Source organism: Anas platyrhynchos, chromosome 6 (genome assembly GCF_047663525.1).
Source record: "Anas platyrhynchos isolate ZD024472 breed Pekin duck chromosome 6, IASCAAS_PekinDuck_T2T, whole genome shotgun sequence".
NCBI classification, from domain to species: domain Eukaryota; kingdom Metazoa; phylum Chordata; class Aves; order Anseriformes; family Anatidae; genus Anas; species Anas platyrhynchos.
The window spans coordinates 35,628,719-35,653,462 of record NC_092592.1 but is presented as its reverse complement, the minus strand read 5'-3'; the positions used below and the strand labels follow the sequence as shown (position 1 = coordinate 35,653,462).

Here is a 24,744-nt window from a genome sequence, read left to right as displayed (position 1 = left end):
CGCCTCAGCCGCGGGGCGGAGCGGGCGGCGGCGGCGCCCGGCAGGAGGCGGCGGTCGGGGCCGGGCAGGGCCGGGCCGGGCTGGGCTGGGACGGGGCCGCTCCCCCTCCTCTCGGCACCCCCCTGCGGGCCCCGCGATGTTCAACCGGGCCGTGAGCCGCCTCAGCAGGAAGCGCCCGCCCTCAGGTACCGGGGGCGCCTCACGCGGGGGGACGGGGACGGGACCGGGACGGGACGGGGGGAGCCGGGGGGCGGCCCCCGCTGTGCTCCGAGGCGCGGCCGCCGCGCTGAGGGAAGGCTTCGGGCGCCTCGTTCGCAGGGATGCGTGGCCGGGGAGCGCCTCCAGAGATGCTGCGAAAGCAGAACGGCCCCTGCGCTTCCTTCCTGGGGGCTAAAAGTGGAAGCCGGTGGCCAGCTGCTGCTGCTGCTGCTGCTGCTGCTGCTCGCCGGGTCCTGGGGCAGACCTGTGGGAGAAGCCAGGCTGCTCCCTCCTCACCTCACCGCCCCGCTGCTGCTTCGTGACCCCGGGTTGTTAATCCCAGGGATTGTACCAGGGGCTGTGGCCGGACAGGGCTCTGGTGGCCGCAGGACGGGATGCGGTGCGGGGAGCGCGCCCAAAGCAGTAGCAAGGCGCCGTGGCTTCGCGAAACAGGCAGGTGAACCTTCAACGGGACTGCTGGAAACCGAGGAGGATTCCCTTAATTAACAACCAAGCGTGTGATCAGGGAGCGGTTGAGGTTGGATAAGGAGGCCCGTGCTGGATGTTTGATGCGAGCAGGGGCTGTGTGAGGTGGGCTGGGGGCAGCAGGCGCTGAGGGGGCTCCATGAGGGCTGGCATGTCCAGCTTGGCCATGCCTCGTGTCTCAGGGGCTTGGTGAGGCTCCAGGTCGCTCTGTGGCTGCTGGCACAGCTTGGTGTGAGCACTGCTTGCTGTGCTTTCAGCCCTTATCATCGGAGGCTGCAGCTCTTTGCCGTTTCTGATAGCCCCCTCATCTGACAGGCACAGCGTTACGAGTGCCGCGCTCCCCAGCACATCTGCCCCGCACAAAGAGGCTTTATCCCAGCCTTGCTGCCTGACTGGAAAAAGCAGTTCCTGCAGGATCCTGCCCTGAACTACCACGCTATCCTGCTTGCTAGCAGAGTGTAGGATTCTCCTCCGAAATAACGGTGCAGTGCAAGCACTTGGTCGCTTGCCGTGTTTGTGCCGGCCGCTGCACATCCCAGAGGCAGCGGTGTCAGGGCTGCTCGCTCAGTGGAAACTTTGCTTCAGCAGCCCCCGAGCTGCCTGCTGCTGGCTCGCTCTGCCCCTTGGCTTCTGGTCTGCTGAGAGATAGCGAGCGCTTTCCTGGGGCAGTCAGAAATAAGAGATATAATTAGCGTGTTTATCGCGTGCGTGCTGATTACGGCTTTTTCAGGAACGTAAAGTGGAAGAACTGCCATGGCGTAACGCCCTGCTCCATGCTCAAAGTTATCTCCCCGTGCTCAGTGGCAGCAAGTGCCTGCCTGCCTGGTTTTATTGCTCACAGACATGTACCTGTTGGTCACTAAACGCCAGTGCTGAGCCTGTTATTCCCAGTGTACGATATGTAACTTGGTCACCAGATGCTTTTAACAGCAGGAAGTTATCTTTATAAACAGCAAACGGTGATAATTAGGGTTATTCCTGTAATTACGTTTATTGCAGGATTGCATTCTAAAATAAACGGTTTTGGGTTTTCATTGAGTGGCTTTTAAGGAAAGGTTCTCATTGAGGTTCTCATTTCTTCAGTGGAGGCATTGTTTTTAAGGAAATTTAGTAAGATCTTGGGGCTATGGACATGGGGATCATTCTGGGGAACTTTATCCTGTCCTAAGGTCTTAAAAACTTCTGGACATCACACATCAAATCTGCTACATGGAGCTAATACGTGGGGTGGGAAGGTACGATGCCAACTGGGGGGCACTTGTATTAAAAAAAAAGGGAATGTTTGTGACTGCTTATTTAATGGGGTATAATAAAAACACCCAGCGGCTTTCATGGGCTTACAAAGCTGGAGGATGTTCCCCCCTGCCCTGCACCCCTTTACGCAGCGCTGCCGCTCTGCTTGCAGGTGGGAGCGACCCTCAGGAGCCCGTGGTGCTCTGCTCACATTGCCTTGCTGCACCCACCTGGCTATCGCTTGGTTTACAAAGATCAGATGCCTGGACACTTTGAGTCAGGCTCCTAAAATAAATTTCACAAATCGCAATCGGGAACCACATCCTTTTGCCTGAGGGGAGGGGAAACTGAGGCACAGATAATTCACTGCAGCACTGTGACTCAGGCAGAGTGGATTTAATTTTCTTACACAGGCAGGGCTGTAGCTGTACCTGCTGCTTTGGAGACAAACCTGTCGCGGCCCTTACCGAGGGGGTGTCCTGAAACCTGAAATAACCACTTGTGAAGTGGGAAGGGGAGATTTTCGCAGTGGTCTCTCTCACCGTTAGGAAAACAAATGGACTCTGCAAGTCTGCAGCAACCCAAACTCTTAGCTGCAGTGCGAGTGTTTCGTGGGGTTTAACCATAGCTGCGAAGGGCATCTGATAGCACAGCTCTGCACAGATCATGCTGTGAGATACTTGCTGAGGTTTAGATTCATGGCGGAGGGAGGGTTTGTAAAACTGCAGCAGAAGATGCTGGGATCTGAGTTTCCAGTACTGGCAGGGAGAGACGCAGGGGCTGTGAGGACGCCTGCAGTGGTTTCAGCACGCGCTCTGTGCACCTCTGCGGTGTGCAGGGACCTCGGCTGGTGCCTGGCTGCTCACGGCCCTTCAGCCCTTCTGCGTCTCCTCCTGGCATCCCGAGTGCACGAGGAAAGGAGGCCAAGCTCTTCATGTGTATTTGAGAGTTGTTCAGATCAGCAGTAAAAGCTCTGGAGCCTTCCCAAGGAATAGGTCTTCTGATGCGTAGCCAGCAAACAATTTTTTGGCTTCACCAGCCTTGGATGCGATGTGCTTTCTGTCCCTGGGACAGAAATACTCAGAACCATGTACCAGCTGTCCTATCTGCGGTGGCTGGCTGGCAGATAGGCCACGGGCACAGCCCAGCGTACCTTGTGAAAACAGAACTTCAGGGGACTTGAAAACAAACAAGCAATCAGAAAAACCACCCAGAGGCCACTCGCCCAGCGCAGGTTGGCTCAGCTGGGGTGAGGCTCCTCTGCCAGCTGCCCCTCTCCCCTGAGACCACATTAAGGTGCCAGACTTGTTCTGCTGAACAAAGCATCGTGTTTCTTTCCCATTCTGCCTTTTCCCACCTCCCAGCAATGAGTCTTTCCTTGAAAATAAGTTTCGTGCGTGCGACCGAGTGGGATTTGCTTCGTAGGCACCGATGCCACGGGCTGCCAGGAGGAAAGGCAGACGGTCCTGCTGCTGCGCGGGCTGCGGTCACTGTGCTCCGCAGGCAAAAGGTGCCTGAACTCCCATAAAGCAACAGCAGCGCCTACTTCTGTGCTCGTGAATTATCCAGCTGCGAGACAATTTTACCTCTCTAGATGCAAAGCAGCATTCAAATATGTGCGTGTGTTTATTTTCAGTTTTATGGTGTTTCCTTTAAAGAGCGCAGCTGTAATCCAAGGGAGCAGAGGGGAATGGGGAAGAACTGCATGTGATGTTAATCACTCCTAACAAAGATGCTCTCCTCAATTTTTCCAGAGATAAACGACAGCGAGGGTCACCCCAGCAGCAGCCACCAGAGCTTGAAAGGAACCTCGAAATGGGCTTCGTCGCTGGAGAACCTCCTCGAAGATCCAGAGGGAGTTAAACGATTTAGGGTTGCTATATTACCTATAAATATTTATATAAACTAGAATTAGGAGGAGTGAGATGAATGAGGCTCACCACAAATGGTGCAGCTGTGCCAGTGCTGTGAGCGCACAGGCTCCTATCTTTCTAGATGCGTACCCTGAGCCAAGGTGGCAGAGTTGGAGCTGTGGCATTTGCCAAGCTGCTGATGTGGGGAATTGCTTGCTCTTTGAAGGCCTGCGGAAGGCTTTGGGTAGCATCTTTTTAATGGGATCGGTCAGCTGTTGTGAGGATTAACAGTTTACTGTTAGATAAACGACAGGCCTTGAGCAACTGATCTCTCTCGCCAAGCATTATTAATTGCTGGGCCCATTCCCGCACATCCTTACTCAAGCAGCAAGTTACCACAAACCATTCCCTCAGCCTGATAACTCTGAGCAGCTCTTATTTTGTATTGCAGCAGCTGTACTGAAAAACATTAACTTAACTACAAACTGTGGGCTTGTGTAGCTCCAAATGCAGGCTTGAGGCTTAATTAGGTGAGGACGGACAGTTGGTTTATCGAGGCCTTTTAGCCGAAGTCAAAGGATTTAGCTGCAGCAATAGGAACTACCTGGTAAAGTATGGCTTTGCTGGGCCAAGAACTGATAAAATGCACTGGGATAAACTATTTCCTCCCAGACTGGTTTGAAAACTGATGTAAACCAGGATTATAAACCACTGCAATTACTGTGTGATTGAGAATTCTTAAAACAACAACAAAAATCGTGGTACTATTTAATTCTTGGCATTACTTAATCTCTATTTTCTAATGCTTGGAAGTAAAAATTGTCAATCTCAGAGCTATAAATATTTCAATCACTGCTTTTTATATGTCAGTTTAACGTACTTTTTTCCCCTCATTTTAAAACATTCTTCAGTTTTGGGAGAATGCTTAAACACTGTTTAGAGAAGCCAAATACGTCTTCTGCTTCAGTTACTTAAGTAAATTTATTGCCACTGATGATCATGTTTAGAAACACTTTGATATGTAGAGATTTCACTCATTAAAAAAATCAGAAAGATGCTAGACAAGAATCTCAAGTGATCTGTTGCTCTCATTAAAATAGTTCATTATACTCACCTGCTAATGAATTCATATATTTGCAGAGTTCCCTTTGAGTAATAACTGTGAAATTACTCAAGTTATTTAACGGAGACTGAAGATGCTCTTCGTCTTAGTTACTGATAAGCTCTGAGATTAGATGTAGCTCATCCTTCTCCTGGAATGTGCTTTTAAAGTGCTGAATATATTGTTCATTGGTGCCTCGGCAGCGTGTAGACACATTAATGCAGTGCTTCTGTCGCACTCTGTTATGAAAACTCATGTCATGGTGAAAACTAGCCATAGGCAGCTTCTGGCTTTAATAGCTACGGTAGGAAGAGAGAAAAACAGTCGAGAAATTGGGTCCTATCTTTGTTAACTTTTCTTTTTCTTTTCCCTAGGAATTTTTAAAGAAAGAATTCAGTGAAGAAAATGTTTTGTTCTGGCTAGCGTGTGAAGAATTTAAGAAAACACAGGGAAAAAAACAGGTATGCTTCCTAAATAAATTTTACTTGTCAGCAAGGTTTCCATAGCAGGGATGGAGCTGTAATATTTCTGTCACATAACGTGCCTCCTGTGAGTGCAGATAAACACATTTGAGGGAGTTGTACTGAAATCATTGTGGTAGAATTGTTTAGAAACAAAGTTGGTTTTATTTCCAATCAAAACAAAATGCTGAAATTGCCAAGTTTGCCGTGTTTGACGACTAAACTTTTTGTTGCTGCTTTGGAATAGCAAAAGGTTTAGTTCACTAATATTCCATCATCTTGTTTGAAAATATAAAGTTATCTAATTTAGGACATTTTAAAATATAATGGCTATTATATGAAAATATACACCACTATGCTTAATATGCAAACATAAAAACAAACAGCACAAACAAAATATTTTACAATACCAAAATGAATTGTTTTGCCTTTCCAAATTACCAAAGCAAAAGCAATTGAGGGTCCATTTGGATTATTTTGTTTAAATATTTATTCAAATTGATACATTCATTTTATTTTTTTTTTATTGTTACATTCCTATTTTCATAAAAGCTATATTTTTCTGGTAAAATTATTCTGTTGGAAGCTTTTTAACCAACCATCTCCAGTAACTTCTATTGAAGTCTAGGTGCAACAGGAACACAGGATGTACTTTTGCTTCTTCTTAGAAGCCTGTAGAGTCAGGCCTAAAATACGTACCACGTTCTGTTTGATTGTTTCTGGAAAAACTTTAAGATTTTTTTTGTCAAATTCTGAATTTTATTTATCTTCAAGGTAGTTTCAAAACTCCAACTGAATAGTACAATCAGTGAAAATAAGGCTCTTAAATCCTAGAAGCCCTCTTTTTTTGATATCCCACCTTTATGCCCTTCACGTACCCCCCTCTTATCGATGACAAAGGAAATGTTTTGGAAGGCAACAGGTGCAAACTTACAGCCCCTTTTGTGTTATTCTGGGCCAATAGAATAGCATGAGGAGGTGAGACTGGGAAAATACCACTTAAACCTGCTTCAGATGGGACAGCATATGCTGTGAGTAACATCAGAAATGCCAGGGAATTGGAATCAGGTGGGGGAAGTGGCCTTCTGGGGGCATTATCAAGTGCATCTGGAGGAGCTGCCTCAGTTCTTGTGTCCAGACTGCAGGACTTCCTGTCTTCAGGCCAGGCAAATGTTGTCAGTGGATAATGTTTTCCAGCAGAATACTGGATTTTCAGCAATACTTATTTTTGAGAGGGGACAGTCAAGTGTCAGGAGGCAGGATGACAGAGGTTACTGCTTGTGCTAGCTGCCCCTCTGGTGGCAGCAGTTTCCGTGGGTGGAGTGAGGAGCACAGCCAGGCTGCGAGTCCATCTGTCCCCTTGCCTGTGAGGGGATTTCAGCTGCAGCCGGGCTGGGGCGTGCTGGAAGCCAACGTCTGATGGCACCAAGCTCGCCCAGACAGGTCCTCAGACCTGGCTCTGCTTTGCAGGAAGCAGCTGCTTCCAATCCCATCGTGTCAGTCTGAGGTAGAAGGCGTTTGATCTCTTCCTCCCCCAGATGTCCATACAGTGTCCTGGCTGTTTCCCTACTCCCCTTCTGAGCTGGTAAAATAGAAGACAGCATTGCAATTCATGAACAAATGGAAAGATCCCTTTGCTCTGTGTAGGGCAGATGTTTTTTTTCTTGGTGTGTCACGCAGTGTCCTTGCTAAGAGGTGTGTAGGTATCAAACCAGACTTTAAAAAGGAAACAAAAATGGAAAATCCTTCTGTCGGGTCCCATGTTTGCCATTGGATAGTAATCAGATTTTCCCTTACTAAATAATTTCCATCTTTTTAGATTTACAGGATTGTGCACGCTAGTGCAGGAAATGGCAAACTGATGGATAGAGATAGCAGCTTAGTGAATGCTTGACTGGATTGCCAAATGAACGGATGGAGACTTGGTTAGTTTCAACTCAGCTTAATTATTCAGTACCAGTCATTACAGCACAGCTTTGGCACTGTAGACTCCAAACGTTACAACCAGGTAGCATAAGTGTGCTTTAGGATGACACGGATTTGCAGTAAGTTTTTGTAGCTACTGCTTATTTAGATAACTTACACAGGTAGAAAAAGCACTAAAAGTAGAAATCCTTCAAGTGTTCATGATAGCATTAAGCACGAATATGTCTTCTGAAAGTGACTCTTGCAAAAATCACTTTGTATCTGTCTGATGAGAGCAAAGTGTTCCAAAACCAACTTAGTTATTTAACAACCTGCTTCTCATTAGAGCTGGTTTACCACAGAAACTCTCACAGACACTCGGATTTTGGTCAGATGAAGTTGATTTCAATTAAACCTGGATAAAGTAGGATTGTTTTTTTCTATTTTTAAAGTATAAAATAAACTTGCCATTACTTGACGTGCGAGTGTTAGCATGAGGGTTTTCTTAGATGCAGCTTGCACCAAAGTCACCAGCTGCTCGTTGGATTAATTATCTGCTGTTCCCAGTGCTGTCGTGGTCCTGCAGGTGCTGCTGTGAGGTGGGGAGGTTGGCTTGGGAGCTGCTGCCCTTCCCTGCTGTCCAGTCCGCCCCTTGCAGGCAGGTGCCAGCTTGCCCTGGCCGTGCTTTCTGCTGGCTGCAAGCTGCCTACCTCTGTTAGTGCCATTCTGAGAAAATATCTGGTGCCTTTTGTTGAGGCTCATTAAGTTTGCTTCAGTCTTTACTCTAACCACAGCCATGTGGGCTCTGCCTAGAGAGCTGATGTATCGAGCCTACATGGCAGATCTTGCAAGATGTTGTGCAGATGCATCTTCTCTGCCCCCTTCCCCTTGAATGTGAGCCACTGTGCAGCCAGGGTTGCTTGATCACAGGAGCGGAGGGAGCACTGGCAAGAAGAAGCCTGGCACCTGCCCATGGTGTTGGCTCTAGACTAGTGGTGGGAATACAGAAAGCAGCAGAAAAGGAGTTCAGACCATACCTCTCCTCAAGTTTACATTTGTTTTCCTGTTTTGGTGAGCTAACGCAAAATGCATGCATGGTGCAGGGGAAATGTTCAACATCTGCAGAGTTGGGCAGCGAGCAGACTGCATCAAGAGCCTGGACAGGTCTTCAGGTGGGCTGACTCCAAGCTGTTGTCTTGCAGCATGGAAGTACAAGCTCTTCCCCTCCGCTCAGGAAACACCTCTGTCATTTAAAATAAAGAAATAAAAAGGATATTTTCCTTATCACTCCTTTAAAATTGAAGTCAAAATAGAAATGTCATTTTTAGTGAAGACTGGGGAAGGAATTAAGTGAGCTCTGCTGCTACCCATATGGTCCACATCTTAGGACACACGTTTAACTATTGAAATGGGAGTGGTGAGGATAAGTGAATAAAATTTAACTTTAAATATTTTACTGAGGTTAGATATGTGTTTCTGCTTGCTAATGAAATAAATAACATGTCCCTTGTGCTACTTTCCAAGTTTTAAATTCTTCTTCTATTGCAGCTGAGCTTTAAGGACAAGTTACAGATTGTAGGAAGTGTTTTGAACAACAGAGAATCTTTTCAGCTGTTGCTGAAATTCAGCAAAATGCTCAAGAAGTTTTGTAGAGACCACTTACAGAACAAATGTGTATTATGGTTGGATTTGATGGTCCTGAAAGCCTTTTCCAGCCCAAATGACACTGTGGTTCCATATCTATTCTGTATCATGTCCTTCTGCTACTTCTCCTATGAAATTTGGCAGTGTTTATAAAGGACTAGGTAACACCGCACAGCTGCTAACTGCTGGAGTCTGCTCTGATGAGCATCTGGGACGCCCATTCACCTCATTTGGGAACCACACATGCTTCAGAGCTGAATTTGACCTTATGAAAGGAAGTGGGAAGGAATATTTTATCCATTTGAACTACCGAGGGGGATTTGCGTAGACAGAACTTTGTATTCCAAAGGGGAACTTGGCGTGGATGCAGAGGCGAGTACACAGATGTAAGAGAAAAGTGCCAGAAACGCTTTAATAACCACCTGTGAACAAGGTTCCAGTCTCAGAATCAGAGCAGAGTCCCCCTCGCTGAGGCTTTAGTTTGAGGCTAGAACAAAGATCACCACCCACCGACTGGGAACAGCGCTTCCTCTTCCGCCTGGACCTGGCTTTCCATGAACATCCTCTGGGGAAGGCATAAACGTACTGGCAGCTTCACTGTACCTTCATTTCTTTTTTAGTTCAACTGATATTTCCCTGCTGGAACATAGATGTAGCCTAAGAGGGGCTCTGTGTGCAGCAGAACATGTGAAGTTCATTTGTGTACTTCCATGTCTCCAGTGCCACATCAGGCCCCCTGTGTCTCTGCAGTGACCCCCTCTCCCTACCACAGTTCTTTCACTTCCTTTCTTTGTCATTCTTTCCCACAAAATCCAGAGATCCTCCCCATTTCACCAGCCTCCCACGCAGTCTTCTTGTTCCCCCCATGTTCTCTAACTTCCTCACAGCACTTCTGTTTTCTCTCATGTTTCCCCTTGAGCCTTCCTTTACTATTTCCCCGTGGTGCCCAGCTTGCTGCTGTGCTCCTTGGGCAAGAAGCACCTCGTGCTGGGGCTGGCGTGGAGCTCTGTGGGTATCGATTAGCCACCTGCCAAGTCCTGGCTGGCAGCTCAAGGAGGCAACTTTGGAATATATCCTTTGCACCTTGTCTGTGTGAGGGCTTTAATGTAATTTAAGGCAGTCACACCTCTGATTGGATTAATGGCTCGTTTAGAACAGACGTCTCTGACCCAGTCTCCCCTAATCAGTGAAACTGAAAAGATTGTGGATCTTCAAAAAACACCTCACTGTGACCAAATGCACCTGGCATGTGATAGTTTGTCCACCAGATGAGTGACCTGTAGCACTTTGCGTCCCCTTCAGCAGAGGGAGAGTTAACTCTCAGGCATTACTAATTGTCAAGCACATGTTGCTTTTCTTCTAATTATCACCAAATGCTGATTCTCAGCTGTAAAACATTAAAGAAATTCTGGGACTTGTTCGTGGGTAAGGGTTTAAGTGCTTCCTCCTTCAAGCCCACTTCCTGCCAAAGGGTCCCCTCGTAGACAGTTGCTCGTTAAATGCAGTGAGGAACGCTGACACGGACCTGCTGCCAGTTATCCGGGCCTGCTGCTCTGCAGGCCGTGCTTTCAGAGGGCTGCAGCGAGGCTTACCTTGTACGTGGCTTGGCAGCATTCTTCCTCACAAGCTTTTTTTTGATCTGACTGGCCTGCGTTTGATGTTAAAGGATTTTAGCCACTTGGATGTTGCTTTGATGCTTAAGGGTGCCTGGTATGGTTGAAACACTGTCACTGGTATTGATCTATCAAGAGAAGACTCATGAAATCAGGGCAAATGCTAACACAGTGCCTTATGCAAGTCACACCTCTAACAGCTTTTGAGAGACTTATCAATACGGTTAGCCAAAAATTATTTTTTTTCCCCAATCTTGTACTCAGTGTTGGATGTGAGCTGCCCTGAGGTAAAAACACAAAAACAACATGTAAGCTGCATGATGACGTTATCCAGCAGCAGGCATTATGCACTGATTTGCTTATTTTTTGCTGCACAGGGAGAGTAAGCTTCCATGGTGTTTTTTTCCTCCTGGGTTCCTTGTGTATGCTGGTTATCTATTAGTAAAAACAATCTTCTAAATAGTGAAGACAAATCCTAGGTGATGGTGCTGTACAGCTTTATGCTGGATACTCAGTTTTGAACATCACAACTGCTGTCTGACTGATGTGCTGAATACTCACAACTTCTGCTAATGTCAACACAGGAATTGGCCTGCAGTGATGTTTTTCCTCCAGCACAAATAAGTATAAATAAATAAGCTGATCTTTATAGTTTTGTTTTGTTTCCTTTTCAATTCACACTACTTTTTGTTTTTAAGGAGTGAGTGAGTTAGAAGTCTCCATCAAAACCTTAAAAATACAGCGACTATTTCCACAGTAAATAATTATTTACGTAAATGTGTCCTTTTGCAGATGCAAGAAAAAGCTAAAGAAATTTACATGACTTTCCTGTCCAGTAAGGCCTCGTCCCAAGTCAACGTTGAAGGGCAGTCCCGTTTGAGTGAGACAATTTTGGAGACGCCTCACCCTCTAATGTTTCAGAAGCTCCAGGACCAGGTAAAACTATTTTCTTCACCATGCGAATGGTGAAGAAATATGAACCGTATGAATTCCAGTTTGGGACTTTCCTGAAAAATTGGATGAAGTTTGCTCCTGGGTTCCTCCGCTGGTAGCTTGGGAATCCGCGAGTGCCTAACTTTGTGCCTACATTTTCCTGTGTTCACTTGTGCCGAGTCATTGCTGATGTTTGTTTCCGTAGTTGCCACTGGTTTCCCTGAGAGCTCAAGATTCCTCTCTTTGCTTTGTTTTGTATTTATATTTATGTAAGTATAATGCAGTTTTCCAAAAAGCCCCCTCTTCTGCCACACACAAAACTAAAGAGAGGAGTTGGCATCTGCTTTGCGTTTTCCTACAGAACTTGGGAGGTCTGGTAGAAATTAAGTAGTGGACTTCAGGTACGCCTTTTGGTGGTAAATCTTCTTAATTGTTAGCTTAGTTCAAATCGTAAGCTGTGAAGTGAGTCATCTGCAGCTTTCCAGCACTTGCAGTCTGTGCTATTTTTAATTTCTGTACCAACCTCAGCACTACCTGTATGTTCCATTTAGCTCTTTTGCAGAGAAGCAGTTACACAGATTTAAAATAGCGTTTTCAGCCTATTTTTATATCAGGTGCTGAATATGTTAGTTGGGCACTGGCTGGATCAGTTGGAGGGATCTGGGGAGCAAAGGTCCTGCCATCTTTCAGGGAGATTCCAAGCCATTAGCAGTGGAAGTGCCTGAAACCCAGCTTCCACGGGAAGAAGCAGTGTTTGTCATGGAAAACCTCCTGACTTGGTGGGCGGGTGGGTGATTACATGGTCATGAGGGTGAAGCTGGAGGGGCTACTTGGGTTAGGATGTTTTGCAGCTTTACAGTGAGTGTGCACAGCCAGGGCTTAGTGATAGCTGACCTGGAAACGTGCTAGAACAGCAGGAGAAGAATCCCAGTGGTGTAGGGAGAAAGTCTGTGAACTTACCAAATGCAGAACATTTGGGTTGTTGTAGATTTCCACTGCTTGAAGCTCCTGTTTATTGCTGTTAGATAATTGAGGAAGAGTTATGTTCTTCTCTTGTCTTCAATCCTTATAAAGTTATGAAGAGCAGTGCATATAACTTGATCTCTAACAAACACTGCTAACTGCTACTGGCAGCTTGTGCTTGAGGCGCAGTCAGCCGGGCTCGTTGGCCAGAGCTTGTAGGGTTCCCAGCATCAGTGATAACCAGCACTTGGTTCCCCAGCAGCCCCGGTGATTTAACTGGGGCTACTTCTGGGGCGACCTTACGCACACAGCTTAGAGGCAGCTGTTGCTGTTGAAGGGCGTTGGAAGTGGTTCATGAAAATCTGTAGATTTTTAAATACTTGCAGGGTAAACGTGCCTGCTCCGAGGTGACACGAGGAGGGAACAAAGAGAACTCAGCTTTTGCACGTGATTATAAAATCTGTTTCTGGCTAACCAGGCTCTAGGGGTACTCAGAGAAGATTTTGATCTTAGTGTTCTCCCTCTCTGGGAGATGCTGTAGATGACACAGGAACAAGAGGAGTCTAAGTTCTTAAGCTGACTTAAAACATTTTAACAGGTGATGTTTTCATTGCAATATTTTTTTTTGCCCTTAAGCTAGTTTGATAAATGTAATTATATTGGAGTTAGCCAACCCCAGCAAGTGTAATTTGACCTTGCTTAACTCTACAGATTTGAGTCTTTATCGAGAGAGTGTTTGGGAATTAATTTTTAGTCTTCAAGATTGCCACCATTTAAAATGTGTACTTAAATATCTAGATATATAAACAAGTGATGATTTGTAAAATGCTTTATGTCATTTATTTTGCAAGGGGGGTATTCCAGCTCACGCACAGGCAAGAGAAGTCAAGTTCTGTTTGCTTGCCTTGGTGTGTCTGTTCAGGTTCCTTGAACATGTGGGCAAAAAAACAAAAAGGCAGTTTGGGATTTTTTTCCTTCCAAACAGCTGGATTACCCAGTTGCACTACCAGCTAGAAATGAGGCTTGTAAGGTTATCCGCATTTGGATGATCCACAAATGCAGGTCAGAATCCAGAAATTCCTCTTGGAAACGTAGTTACTCTGGGTACCATAAAATGTAATGAGTCACGAGTGATAGCTCAGGGAGGTTGCTCCAATGAAATAGTCATCAGAGGGTGGTGCGGACTTGGGTTTTGCCATGGTTGTAGTTTTCAGGTTTTCTTTTTTCTTTCCCATTGTTTCAAGACCAAGCAAAATACGGCCCCAACCTTGACACTGACCAGATTCCAGGCTCCTCTCCTAAGCCCTTTTGTTTTCAGAAAGCTCCAAATGAGTTCTAGCATTTTTTTTGCCTGAAGTGGATATAAATAGGAGAGAAAGCAGATGTGTTGAGGGATGAGCTTACTCTGGAGCCATTTGACACTTAAATTAAAACTAAAATACACTTTGAGGTGTATTTTAATGTCGTGCCTTTTAGTAATTACAATCCTGGCAGCAGTAACAGGAAAAAAAAAAAAAAAACCAACAGTAGAATTCATATGTTGTCCTCATTCAAAATGTAGTTTTACTTGGGTCATTCTTTTTTTTTTTTTTTTTTTTTCCTCTCTTACCAGATATTCAATCTGATGAAATACGACAGCTACAGCCGCTTCTTAAAGTCAGACATCTTCCTAAACCATAAGAAGTCTGAGGAGCAGGAGGAGAATTCACCAGATGCTCAGACTGCAGCTAAAAGAGCATCAAGAATTTACAACACTTGATACGATGAATCTCGTTAGGAGAGGCAATCCAGTAATTAACTCACACTCAGGAACAGTCTAGGTTTATAGCAGTTGCATATAGGGCTTGGGAAAGCTCAAAACATTTTTAGGAGATACTTACCTTTTTAATTGCTTGAATGACTAATTGTTTTTGCATGACAGCTAATAAATAACCAAGTGCCCATGGAAAGACTGTTTCCTAGCTAAAAGGCTGACGTATTCCTCCATAACATGAATTGCATTTTATATTTCACAAGTTAAAATGCTTTCAGTTTCTTTTGCTTTTTTTTTCGTTGTTTTTGGGCATAATGATGCTGAGAAAGTGTTTTTTTGTTGTGTTGTTTTAATTTGTGCCTTCTGGTTTTCATTTGTGCATGGCTTTTACTTTCTGAATTGTTGGGAGCAGCTGTTGAGGAGTATGTTTTAAGTTATTTTGTGAATGAGACATTCATAGGAAATTCTAATTAAGGGACAGCATCTTTAAGGGTCAAGATCAATGGAATCTAATCTCACTTCTGTTTTCCAGTGTAACTTTTTTCTTTCAAGGTGATAGAAGTTTTACTTTGCCTTTACTTACGCATCAAAGCACTTCTCTGATCATGGTTTTCATTTTTGTATTTCTTCAGTTTCTCCAATATTTTTGCAGCAGACAATCGCCTTCAGAGAAGGGAGCAATGTATATCCCCTTTGGGACGAAAGCTCTTAGACACAGAGCATCTCTGAAGAATTCCTAAAAGCCGTCGGGAAATCTGCCAGTTAATATCCCACATTGGGCACACTCATTTCAGCAAAGCTTGGCTGGGGCACGTCTTGCGTGTCAACCAAATTGTCTGTTACATCAGGGTCAGATGCTGCTACTGGGAAGCATCTGTTTTTTCCTTGGGTCTTAGTCCCACTGTGTGTGGCAAGAGTTATTCTGCAATATGCCAACCATCAAAGTCTGACTTTGTAAGATATTTCTATTAAAGTCAACCTGCCAGTGTTATTAAATTGCAGTTTTATTTGGGAAAGCAAAAAGCCACGTGCTTGTTCACAGGCTTCACGGTGTGTAGTCTAGCTCTGTTTCACTTTCATTACTTACTCCTTCATTTTTTTGCACTGCTTTCCTTGAACTTTTGCTGATGTGCTGGCTAATCAGATTGCACAGTTAGCTTTTCATGTAGTGTTTTTTTTTAGGAAGGTCAGATGTCATACACTGCTGTCATTATCAGTGTTTTTAAAACTAGGTCTAGGTTGAAATTTTTGAGGACACAGATTCATTTGATAGACTTGATGATGACTTCTTTATCTCTGAGCCATTCTTGCAGGTAACGTGTAAAGAAAATTGTTGCTGTGGGTGCTTCTTGTTACATATAAGAGCGGGAATGGGACTTCTGACTCTTCCCCCAGAGCTAAATGGCCTGTTCGTTCTTAGGAAATAAAAAAAAGCAAATTATGAAAGTCCTTCTGTGTGCATGTTTTAAGGTGTAATTCTTATGCAATGAGTAATTTTTCCTTTTATGCTCTCAAAGGATTTAAAGGTGAAGTCATACTCCTGCTACAGGCACTCTCAGCGGTGTTTGACCTCATGCTTAAGCTATATTTCAATGTTTCAATCCTTCTGTTGTAATGGGGCCTAGGAAATGTGACCATCCAGTTCTGGATTTACAGAGATTATAACAATTTGTAATCTCAGGATAACGTCTTTGGAAAATTCACTGTAACAGTGAGCTCTTAACACCTGCCAGGGCAGAGGATGGAACTTCTCTTACAGCTGAAGTCCTTGGGAGCAGGCTGCTTAAGCACATTCAGGAGTTGGGACTTGTCTCTATCCGGTAATTGCAGCAGAAGTCTTGGTGATCTAGAAAAAGCAGGATGGGGACCTTGATGGGAAAAATGCAGGATGAACTCTTACTGTGTTCATCACGCAGATGCGTAGTAGGTTCATTTTTAATCATATTGATTTACAAAAATGCATGAGTAGGGGAGAAAAGTCTTTGACTATCAAGTTTTGAAATAATAAGTAAACCCGAGGCTGTATGAACAATGGTAGGGCAGTAAGAGAGAAAATACGGATGTGTAGCTGCTCATAAACAACTTTTTCCTTGGCAATACTCTCGCTGTCAGGTACTGTATTATTTGCTTGGTGACAGCAAGTGCCCGGTGGGAGTAGACACAAAGGTGCTTTACACTACTACCAGCCAAAAGCTACTCAAATGGAAATGCGTTTCTTAGCAGCATTTCGATGCCTGTGATGTTTATTTCAATGCCTGTGATGTTTTTATGATAGTATACCCAAATCCGCAACATTTTTAATCTTTGTATTTTGTTTTTGCCTCAGCAGTAAAAAATTCATTGCCCTCTTGGCTGTCTTTCCAAGTTTTGTGTTGTTCTGTTTTCTTTTATTGTTTGTTTTGGTTTTGTTTTGTTTTTAGAAAAACATCTAGGCTTGCGAGATGCAGAAATCAGAGGGTATTTTCTATCCATGGTCTCTATTATCCAGTAAGAGAGCAATTGAGGTAAAACAGTGCAAGCAGCTATCTGTAATTGCAGCATGTATTATGTGTGGAGAACATTATTTGCTTCTGTTGATTTCATCACTGATCAAACTTTGTGAAATAAATTGTCCGAGGCATATAGCAAATTGCACAGGCAGAAAAAGAGATGTTTCTTGGAGTAAATCCTGCATTCCAGCAAGAACTGTAAACTTCACATTGAACCTCGTGCTCTAAGTGGCTATTCAGAGTTGCTTTATGTAGAGGTCAAAGATAGGAAGGATTTATTCCTTTTCATAGAATTTACACTGAAGGTGTAAGCACAAAAAGCAAGAAAGTTTTCATGCCTCATCACGTGCCTTGAATTCTGCCCTAATGTGTGTTTCTCAGCTGAAAATTAAAATATTCTACAAATACACTGAACCTGTGTGCTGATGGTTGTTTTGTTTTGAATGCAGTTTGAGCCAAGCTCACTTCATATGCTGTAGCGATCCCATTTTCTGCTCTCATTCCCTGTTAGCACAGTTGTTTGCATTCTCTCGCTGTGTGCTTTTCTCTTGGAAGCTGGGATGGCACAGTGGGTTTCACTTCCGAGTCAGCTGTTGTTGAACAAAAGCACAGAAAGTCACTCAAACAGCAGATGCTTGTACCTTCATCTCCTTTTTTTTTTTTTTTTTTTCATTCTGTTTCTTCCGTTGTGCTTGTTTCAAGTTGCTAACCCATTGATGTGGAGAAAGAGGGTTTGAAAGACTGTACAGAAAGGTTTCAGTAACAGTTGAGAACATGCTTATATTTTTACTGAAGGTACAGATGGAGTTAAACCAGTAGCACTTGCATCTGCTTTAAGATCTAACTAGGCCTGTGGTGCAGAGAGAGGACAGTGGTTCAAACCTGAAAAAGCATGAGAGTTCCCTTTTTAAAAATTGTGTTTTTTCATCCTACAGACAGAGCAGCGAGTCTTACAAAGTTAACTAGTTTTGCCAGACGGCATCCCCTGACACACCAGGATGTTCACATGGCCGTGTCCATTGCCCTGTCCCAGAGGCAGCTCCCTCTTGTTTCAAATCCAGCACAGCTCCTGTCCAAGGACTCTGAGTGCTCTTTTTACCATTAAAAGCAAACTGTGGGGTGTCCTTTATCCAGAGGACCCACGTAACTTTACTGGGTTGCCATACAAGCCCTCAGCAGCTGCTGTGTGACTGTGATCGCTGTGATTTAGCAGCTCTATTATAGTTGAGGGATGTTTTTCATCAGCACAACTACTCATGTCTTGGCTGATAAGAGTGGCAAATCCACTTAATTTGGGAGTTAAAAAGGGCCCAGTACTGAGTGGGTTGGCGTGGTGGGGGAAGGAGGAGGGAAAGCAGTTTAGTGGTTGCTGTTTGGGTACATGAAATAAAAGCCAAATTTAACAGCACCCTCTCCTGGCTCCTGGCAGAATCACACGTAGGGATATTGACAGCTGAGAATAGCTGCGAAGAAAGGAAGGGCACAGCTCTTCGTTTCCTCAAACTCAACGTATTACCCATCCCTTATGTCTCAAGAAACCCATTTCACGGCTAAATTACTGCCAATAATTACTGCCAATAATGTGTGGTGGCAGCGAGGCCGTCCTGCAGCTGCCTGGGTGAGGCTGGTCGTGCAGGACATGGAGGCTCTGTGCCCTGAAATTGCTGTTGGGGGTGCACTGAGTGCGTGGCAGCTCGCCTTTTACTGCACAGATTCCAGCAGTGCTGGGTCATTTCCTCACCAGAGCGTGGCTGCAGCAACCCCGCAGTGTGAGTTTTCCCAAAGGAGTCCCAGGTCTCTCCGCAGGTCGTTCTGCCTGGCTGGACCCCCAAGCCCAGGGGAATCCTGGCCACCAGGGCTCCCAAGGCACCATGTCAGCGTGCAGCTGGCAGCGAGAGCTGTATCAGCACTAACAAATGTGGTTTCCGTTTTGTTGTGTTTTTTTTTCAGTCCTGTCTCAGCTGCCTGGGGGTTATCGTTGCCTGCGACCATTTGATTAGATAGATGTCAAGTGTTTTTCCGTGTCATTCATGCGCAGAGGTGGGACTTGGAGATATCCGAACGGGTTTATGGTAACAGCTGCGGCAGCGCAGCTCTCCCAGAGTGACAACAAAGGGACAAACCTAGAGGTAAATTAAAACCTCTCGGGTTTTTCAATCCACAGTCTGGAGGAACAGTCTAATACGAGATTTTCTCGGTTCCCGTTCTGTATGTACTGACTGCAGACTTTTTCCATGGGCTGCATGCTGGGCCTTAGCCACTCTTTCACAACAGCAGTGCACGCAACAGAGAGATGCCCTTTTTGCACACCTGAAGTGCTGCAGGACCAGACAGCGAGGAGCATAACGAAAAAGCACGATGCCATCCTTTTAGTCTGCAAAGAGGTACTGACAAGAAAGTGCACACATTGAAGGTAAAAGGCAACACTGCTACGGACACTGCTGGGGCTGCAGAGCTCAGCACATCACCAAATCGTAGTGGCAGCGTTTTGGTGTTCCCTGCAGGAGCACATCGCTCCCTACATGAGTGGGAAATCCATTGCTGCTGCTGTTCTCTCTGTTCTCTGTTATCTACCCTTGGAAAACCGGCTTCTGAGCATCCCAAGCAGGCTACTGGGTGGTGGCAAACCCACAGGTTTAGAGAAGACCTCTTGGATTGAAATTGCAAGCTACTGTGTAATGAACGCGACAGGGCTCATGGAACACCTCTGGCTGCTGCTCCACGTCTTTGACACCATCTCTCATGGAGGAAATACGAAATTAACATTTTTATATATTTTTTTTCAGAGAAAGCTTTCATCCTGAAGCCAACAGAGTATGAGCTGTACATTTCATCCTTTCCTCCCTCTCCCCCACCCACTTCCTGCCCTACTGTAAAGCAATCTGAACTCCTTGTGATCTCTGTTTTCGGAGGGTTTCATCTCCCAGGCTGCTTCATAGATTATCAGCGGAGTCCCAGCGAACAGATGGCTGCGAGTGACAGCAGCGCTGCAAAGAATTAAGCAAATTATTTCCATCTCAGGACCGGTCTTGTTCGCTACGTTATGTAGCTTCTAAGCGTTTTCCATCCTCTCGGATGAATATTTGTGTATCGTTTACGGAACATGAACCAAATCTCTCTGAACCAAAATTTCCAACCTCAAGGCGACTTGTTATTTTTGGAGTCATCATCAGGCCTTGGGCAAAGACTTCAGGGAAATCTTATCCTCTGTAGCCGGGCCAATAGCACTGTAAACTTATAGATGAACTGTCTTTTTCTGAGCTCAAGATTAGGCAACAAACCAAACTCTTACTAAGCCACTAGCAGCAGTCAGAAAAACTACTGAGTGTGGCAGTTTTTTGTAATTGTTTGTGTTTGTCATTTTGACTCTTTGCTCTGGTTTGCTAAAAATCTCTTTCATGTGAAAGTGTGGAATGTTCTTCTGTGAGAGGAGCGCTGCCAAAAACCGACTCGGTCTTTTTTCCCCTCTTCTTTCATTTTTCCCCCCACTTCAGAGGAGAGCCGAGCTAGAAATGCAGATCTTGGCAGCGGGGAGTTTTTTTAGGGTTCAGCGTTTTCAGTGAGGGATACCCGGGGATACCAGCACAACTGACACCTCGCCAGACACCCAGAAGGGTGGGGTAGGGGCGAACAAAAGGGAAAGCCGCGGATCTGAGTGCTGCCAAGAGTAGCTCATGGTTATGCTGTTAAGGTTCAGCTGTCCTTGTGTACAGAACTGGTGTCACAGCAAAGCTCCCGAACTGGGTAAGAAAAAAAGGGGTGAGGGGGGTGACATATCAAAGAATCACAGAATATCCAAGTTGGATCTGTCGCTGCGCTGTGAAAACCATCATTCACATCACCATCATCTCTTAGTTTGCCTATGGAAGCGCTGAGCTGGACACTTCAGTGTCCAAAAGCACGGTGCGGGTAAATCCAGCCAACCTGAAGTTTTACTTCTATGGCAGCACTCTCGTATTAAGCAGCATCTTGCTTCAAGACAGGTCTTCCTCCACCAGGTTGGGAGATTTATGAGCATCTGGACTACAGCAGAACAAAGCACCCACTCCCAAGAGGATGTGCAGTCCTCAGCTCCCCCTCTTTTTCTTTTTCCTCCTTCCCAACAACCCCTCTGTGGTCTTTGCCCTGCTCCTTAACCCCTCCCAATCTGTGTAAGCGTTGCCCACTCTGGGATTATTACTTTTATTTCCTCTGTTATATTCATCTTCAAAGCTTATAAATACAATGTTTAGAGGTGGTTGTGGCTCTGAAGGGCTGATGAATCACAAGCCCTCCCATAAACCCTATAAAAATCATCTTTTTTTTTTACCACAGGAGAAAATACAGATGGGAAAAAGTACTTGTTATCGAGCTCTGAAAAAAAAAAAAAAAAAGGAAAACCATGGCTCACAGCAGTGTAAGCATCACTGTTTTCCATTGACAATATGTTCACTTGTTACAACATGTAACCTAAGCTGCTCATAACATGCTTGATGATTTTTTTCCTAACATAACATTACCCTAATATTACACAGTCCCGGTGCATTCATGTACCTCTGCACATCTTGCAGTGGGGGCTTTGTTAGCTACCCCCAGGCATGCAGAACAGGCGTGTGGCGAGTATGAAAGAGAGTGTGTAGAAGAAAGTTACAATATCATGAACCAGAGAATGACCTTTTTTTTTCTTTTTTTTTTTTCTCTATTGGGCAATGTATGTACAGCAACTAAATAGTCTGGTCTTTCTAGTATTATATTAGCAAGGAATAATCTGTACTGTTGTTGCTCTATGTGTCATCATTCTCTTAAACCCATTGTGTTACATGTGCACATTCATGCACATGTACCTGTATCTGCTAAAAATTTCTCTGTTGAGCTCTGCACCAGCTAGAAATCTTTAGAGCTGCTGGTCATGGCAGAACCAAACAGGATAAAATGCAAGGGTCCCATATGATAAACAGTATTGCCATTTAAAAAAAAAAAAAAAAAAAAAAAAAAAAAAAAAGCCCCTTAAGATTTGTCAGTAGAAAAACTTATTTTACTAGACCAACCAATGTAATTGGAAAGCAGACATGCTTTGGAGATCATAAATGCTCCCTGCAAAACTTCTCCCTAAAAAAAGTCAAAAGCTTGTATTCCTTGAAATAAGTCTGTTTTTTTCACAATGATGTGAGCTGGCCTGATATAATATATTGTTTTACTCCAACTGCTAACCTTTCTGTCATGGTTTTATATATGGTTTTATATCCTTAGCTTGGATCATCACAGCTGCAATATCACTGCAACAAAGACAAGATTAAATTCTACAACATTTGCCACTGGTTTTGCAGCATGTTAGTGGGGAATGACAGTCTGGTAGCTTTACGTAATTCAGAAATAGTTCTCAACTAATAACCTACAAAGATTTTCTAGGCACGGAAAAGAACTGTTATCATGGTGAGAAAAGAAACAGACGTTTCACATTTGTGCCCACAGCTCAGAACTCCGACTGGGCCATCGCAATAGCCATTTCTATGTGCAGACACTATGCTGATGAGATCTGAATTACTGGATGTAATTCTACTCCTTGTCTGACACAAAACTGACCTTTTTCATGAGCCTTTCAAGGACTGACAATATAATTAGTTTTGCTGAATCTGATTTGGGCAATATCATATTTCTGTCTTGTTAACACCACACAGTTTGGTTCACTTCCTTTTTTTCCTAAGGCATAGTCCCTGAGAGATCATCCTGAAGACTGATCCTACTGTACTTATTGCAAGCGTGTACTGTCTTAATTGTTTCCTTGTACAGTTGAAATACAATGCTTACATCTCAAGGACATCTCTCTGTTTCTTTCCGGGAGATGGTAATTTTGCTTTACAAGTGTATGGATTTGCTGTGAAAAATCCAACCGTAGTCTACATAGCAAAAGAAGAAGAAGAAGGAGAAGAAAAAAAAAACAAAACACCAATAACAATTGGTCATTTGTATGGTGGATGAGAAAGAAGTCATGGCTACATCTACCATTAGCAATTTGTGACGTTAATGAAGATTACTCCCCACAGTAAATCTGAGGGAAAGCAGACACAAACTGAAGGGTCCTGTACTGGTACGTTACATGGTTCTCACTCCCCAGGAAGCCAAAGGAGCAATATAGCAAAAGGACAACAAGAAACATCAAAGTCCCAAGCTCTGCTTACAGGGAGGTTGCCAATGCAAAGGAAGAAAGGGCATCAAGTGTTCAAGGCTGCTCCTCCATGACCTGAGCTGATTCTCCTCCGTGACCTGAGCCAAAAGCATGTCATAATTCATATCTGCCTCAACTTTCTCACTAAAATTCTTACTCTTTTTTTCTGTTTAGTCTTTTTCTGTGTCATATGGTACCTTCACATTGTTACCATATCTTCTTTATCCTTTCAGTTGTAGAGTATTTCTTTGTTTCCCCTTGTGTCTCCCACCCTTCCTGCTGAAATGCCATGCTCAGCTGTACTCCACCTCACCTGGATGCTGTCCCACCTTCTCAGGCACTTCACCATTTTGTCACAGCCATCCTGCTGCTATTTATTATTATTTTTTTTCAGCTGCCTCAGCCTTCCCCACAAACCTGCCACAGGCTGCCTTCTCTGAAGCACCCCCAAACCCTCCTCAGCTGCCTGCTTTGAGGTACCTCAGCGCTAACTGCGAACACAGCCACAGCCTCCCCTGAGGTACCGCAGCGTTTCCCTCCAAAGCGTTCCCATCGCCTCCTCTAAAGTCACCTCAGTGTCAACTGCCAAAACACTGACGCTGCCCGCTCTGAAGCAGCTCAGTGTTTCTGTAAAGCCTCCCGCTGTCCCATTTCTGAGGTAACACAGCATTTCCTGCCGTACCCTAGCCTGCCCTCTCCGACTTCCTCAGCATTTCTCGCTAAAATGCTGCCGCTGTCTTCTCCGAGGTCTGCCAGTGCTTCCCACCAAGGCCTTCTGCTCTCCCCTCCCTGAGGTGCTGCCAGGTTTCCTGCCAAAACAGCATCGCCATCTTCTCCAAGTTACCTCAGCTTTTAGCTGCCAAACTGCTGGCACTGTCTTTTCTGAGGTGTCTCACCGCTTCCCTCCATACCTCCTGCTGCTCCCTTTCTGAGGTACCTTTGTGCCTCCCCTCAAAATGGTGCCACACCGCCCTCCTCTGAGGTACCTCAGCCTTTCCCACCAAAACACTGCTGCAGGGTGCGACCTGCCAAAATGCCAGCGCTGCGGCTCCCTGAGGAACCTCGGCATTTCCTGACTGAATGCTGATGCTGACCCCTTGGAGGTACTTCATCACCTCACCTACAACTGATGCCCTGTCCATGCTCGGGGTTACCTCAGTGCTTCCTGCCCAAACATCTTCAGCTGTCCTCTCTGGCTTCTTCCCTAGCCTCTGCCCAGGAGTCACCTCAGTGCTCACAAACAGTCCAACACTGTTCCTTCACCTATAGCTCCAGCCCTGGGCAGGCTTTCACCTCTCCACAACCCCGGCATGGCTTCCTGCCTCAAACCCATTCCAGCTCCTTCTGCAGTGCCATTGTCCATCTATCCTTGTAGGACAGAGATGCTTCCCCGTGTGCCCTCTGGCAGCTGGGACACAACCAGCCCCATGTGCTGTGCCCCTCCTGGGCCACCCTCAGCATCCAGCTCCTTATCCTGGAGATGAGGCGAGCTGTGGAAACTCAGCGCAACATGCAGTGTGTTCTCACAGTTTTGTTTGTTTGCTTGTTGTAACTAATGCTTGAGCTCACTGCCGTGCTCCTGTGGGAGCAGAAGGCCTCATAAGGAGTTGGGTGACTTTCCCCCAAGCTGGTATAGATTCAAAGAGAGAAACCAACAAGGTAATGGCATTTTTTATTCTGTACCTGAACGAGTAACAAATAAGTAGTCTCATCTTGTTTGTATTATCCTGGTAATTAATAATCTGTATTGTTCTTAAAAAAAATAAAAAAAAAATATATATATACATATTTGTATGAAACTGCTCCCTCAGGACTTCTTTGTATTTTAGTTGATGTTTGTCCGTAAGCACATATAAACACACCCACTTATGATAAGCTCTTCTGCTGAGATCCCCAGTGACTGAAAAGCATTTGCGCTGCTGTTCTTTTGGATATCGCAGACGATGTGAGCCTCAGTCCTTTTAAG

General features: G+C 45.0%; 1 protein-coding gene across 2 annotated transcripts; it reads left to right on the top strand.

Annotated features, from left to right (window-relative positions):
• RGS10 (regulator of G protein signaling 10) lies at positions 1-17,047 on the top strand. 2 transcript variants are annotated; one of them, XM_027460708.3, is made up of 5 exons: positions 1-185; positions 3,672-3,790; positions 5,247-5,333; positions 11,288-11,431; positions 14,004-17,047. In XM_027460708.3, exons 1-5 carry the CDS (start codon positions 137-139, stop codon positions 14,148-14,150), a joined length of 546 nt encoding a protein of 181 aa, XP_027316509.1. In that variant the 5' UTR covers positions 1-136; the 3' UTR covers positions 14,151-17,047. The 2 variants fall into 2 exon arrangements, with proteins under 2 accessions (XP_027316509.1, XP_012956523.1); XM_013101069.5 differs by lacking the exon at positions 1-185 and adding an exon at positions 389-651.
• The last annotated feature ends 7,697 nt before the right edge of the window (positions 17,048-24,744 follow it).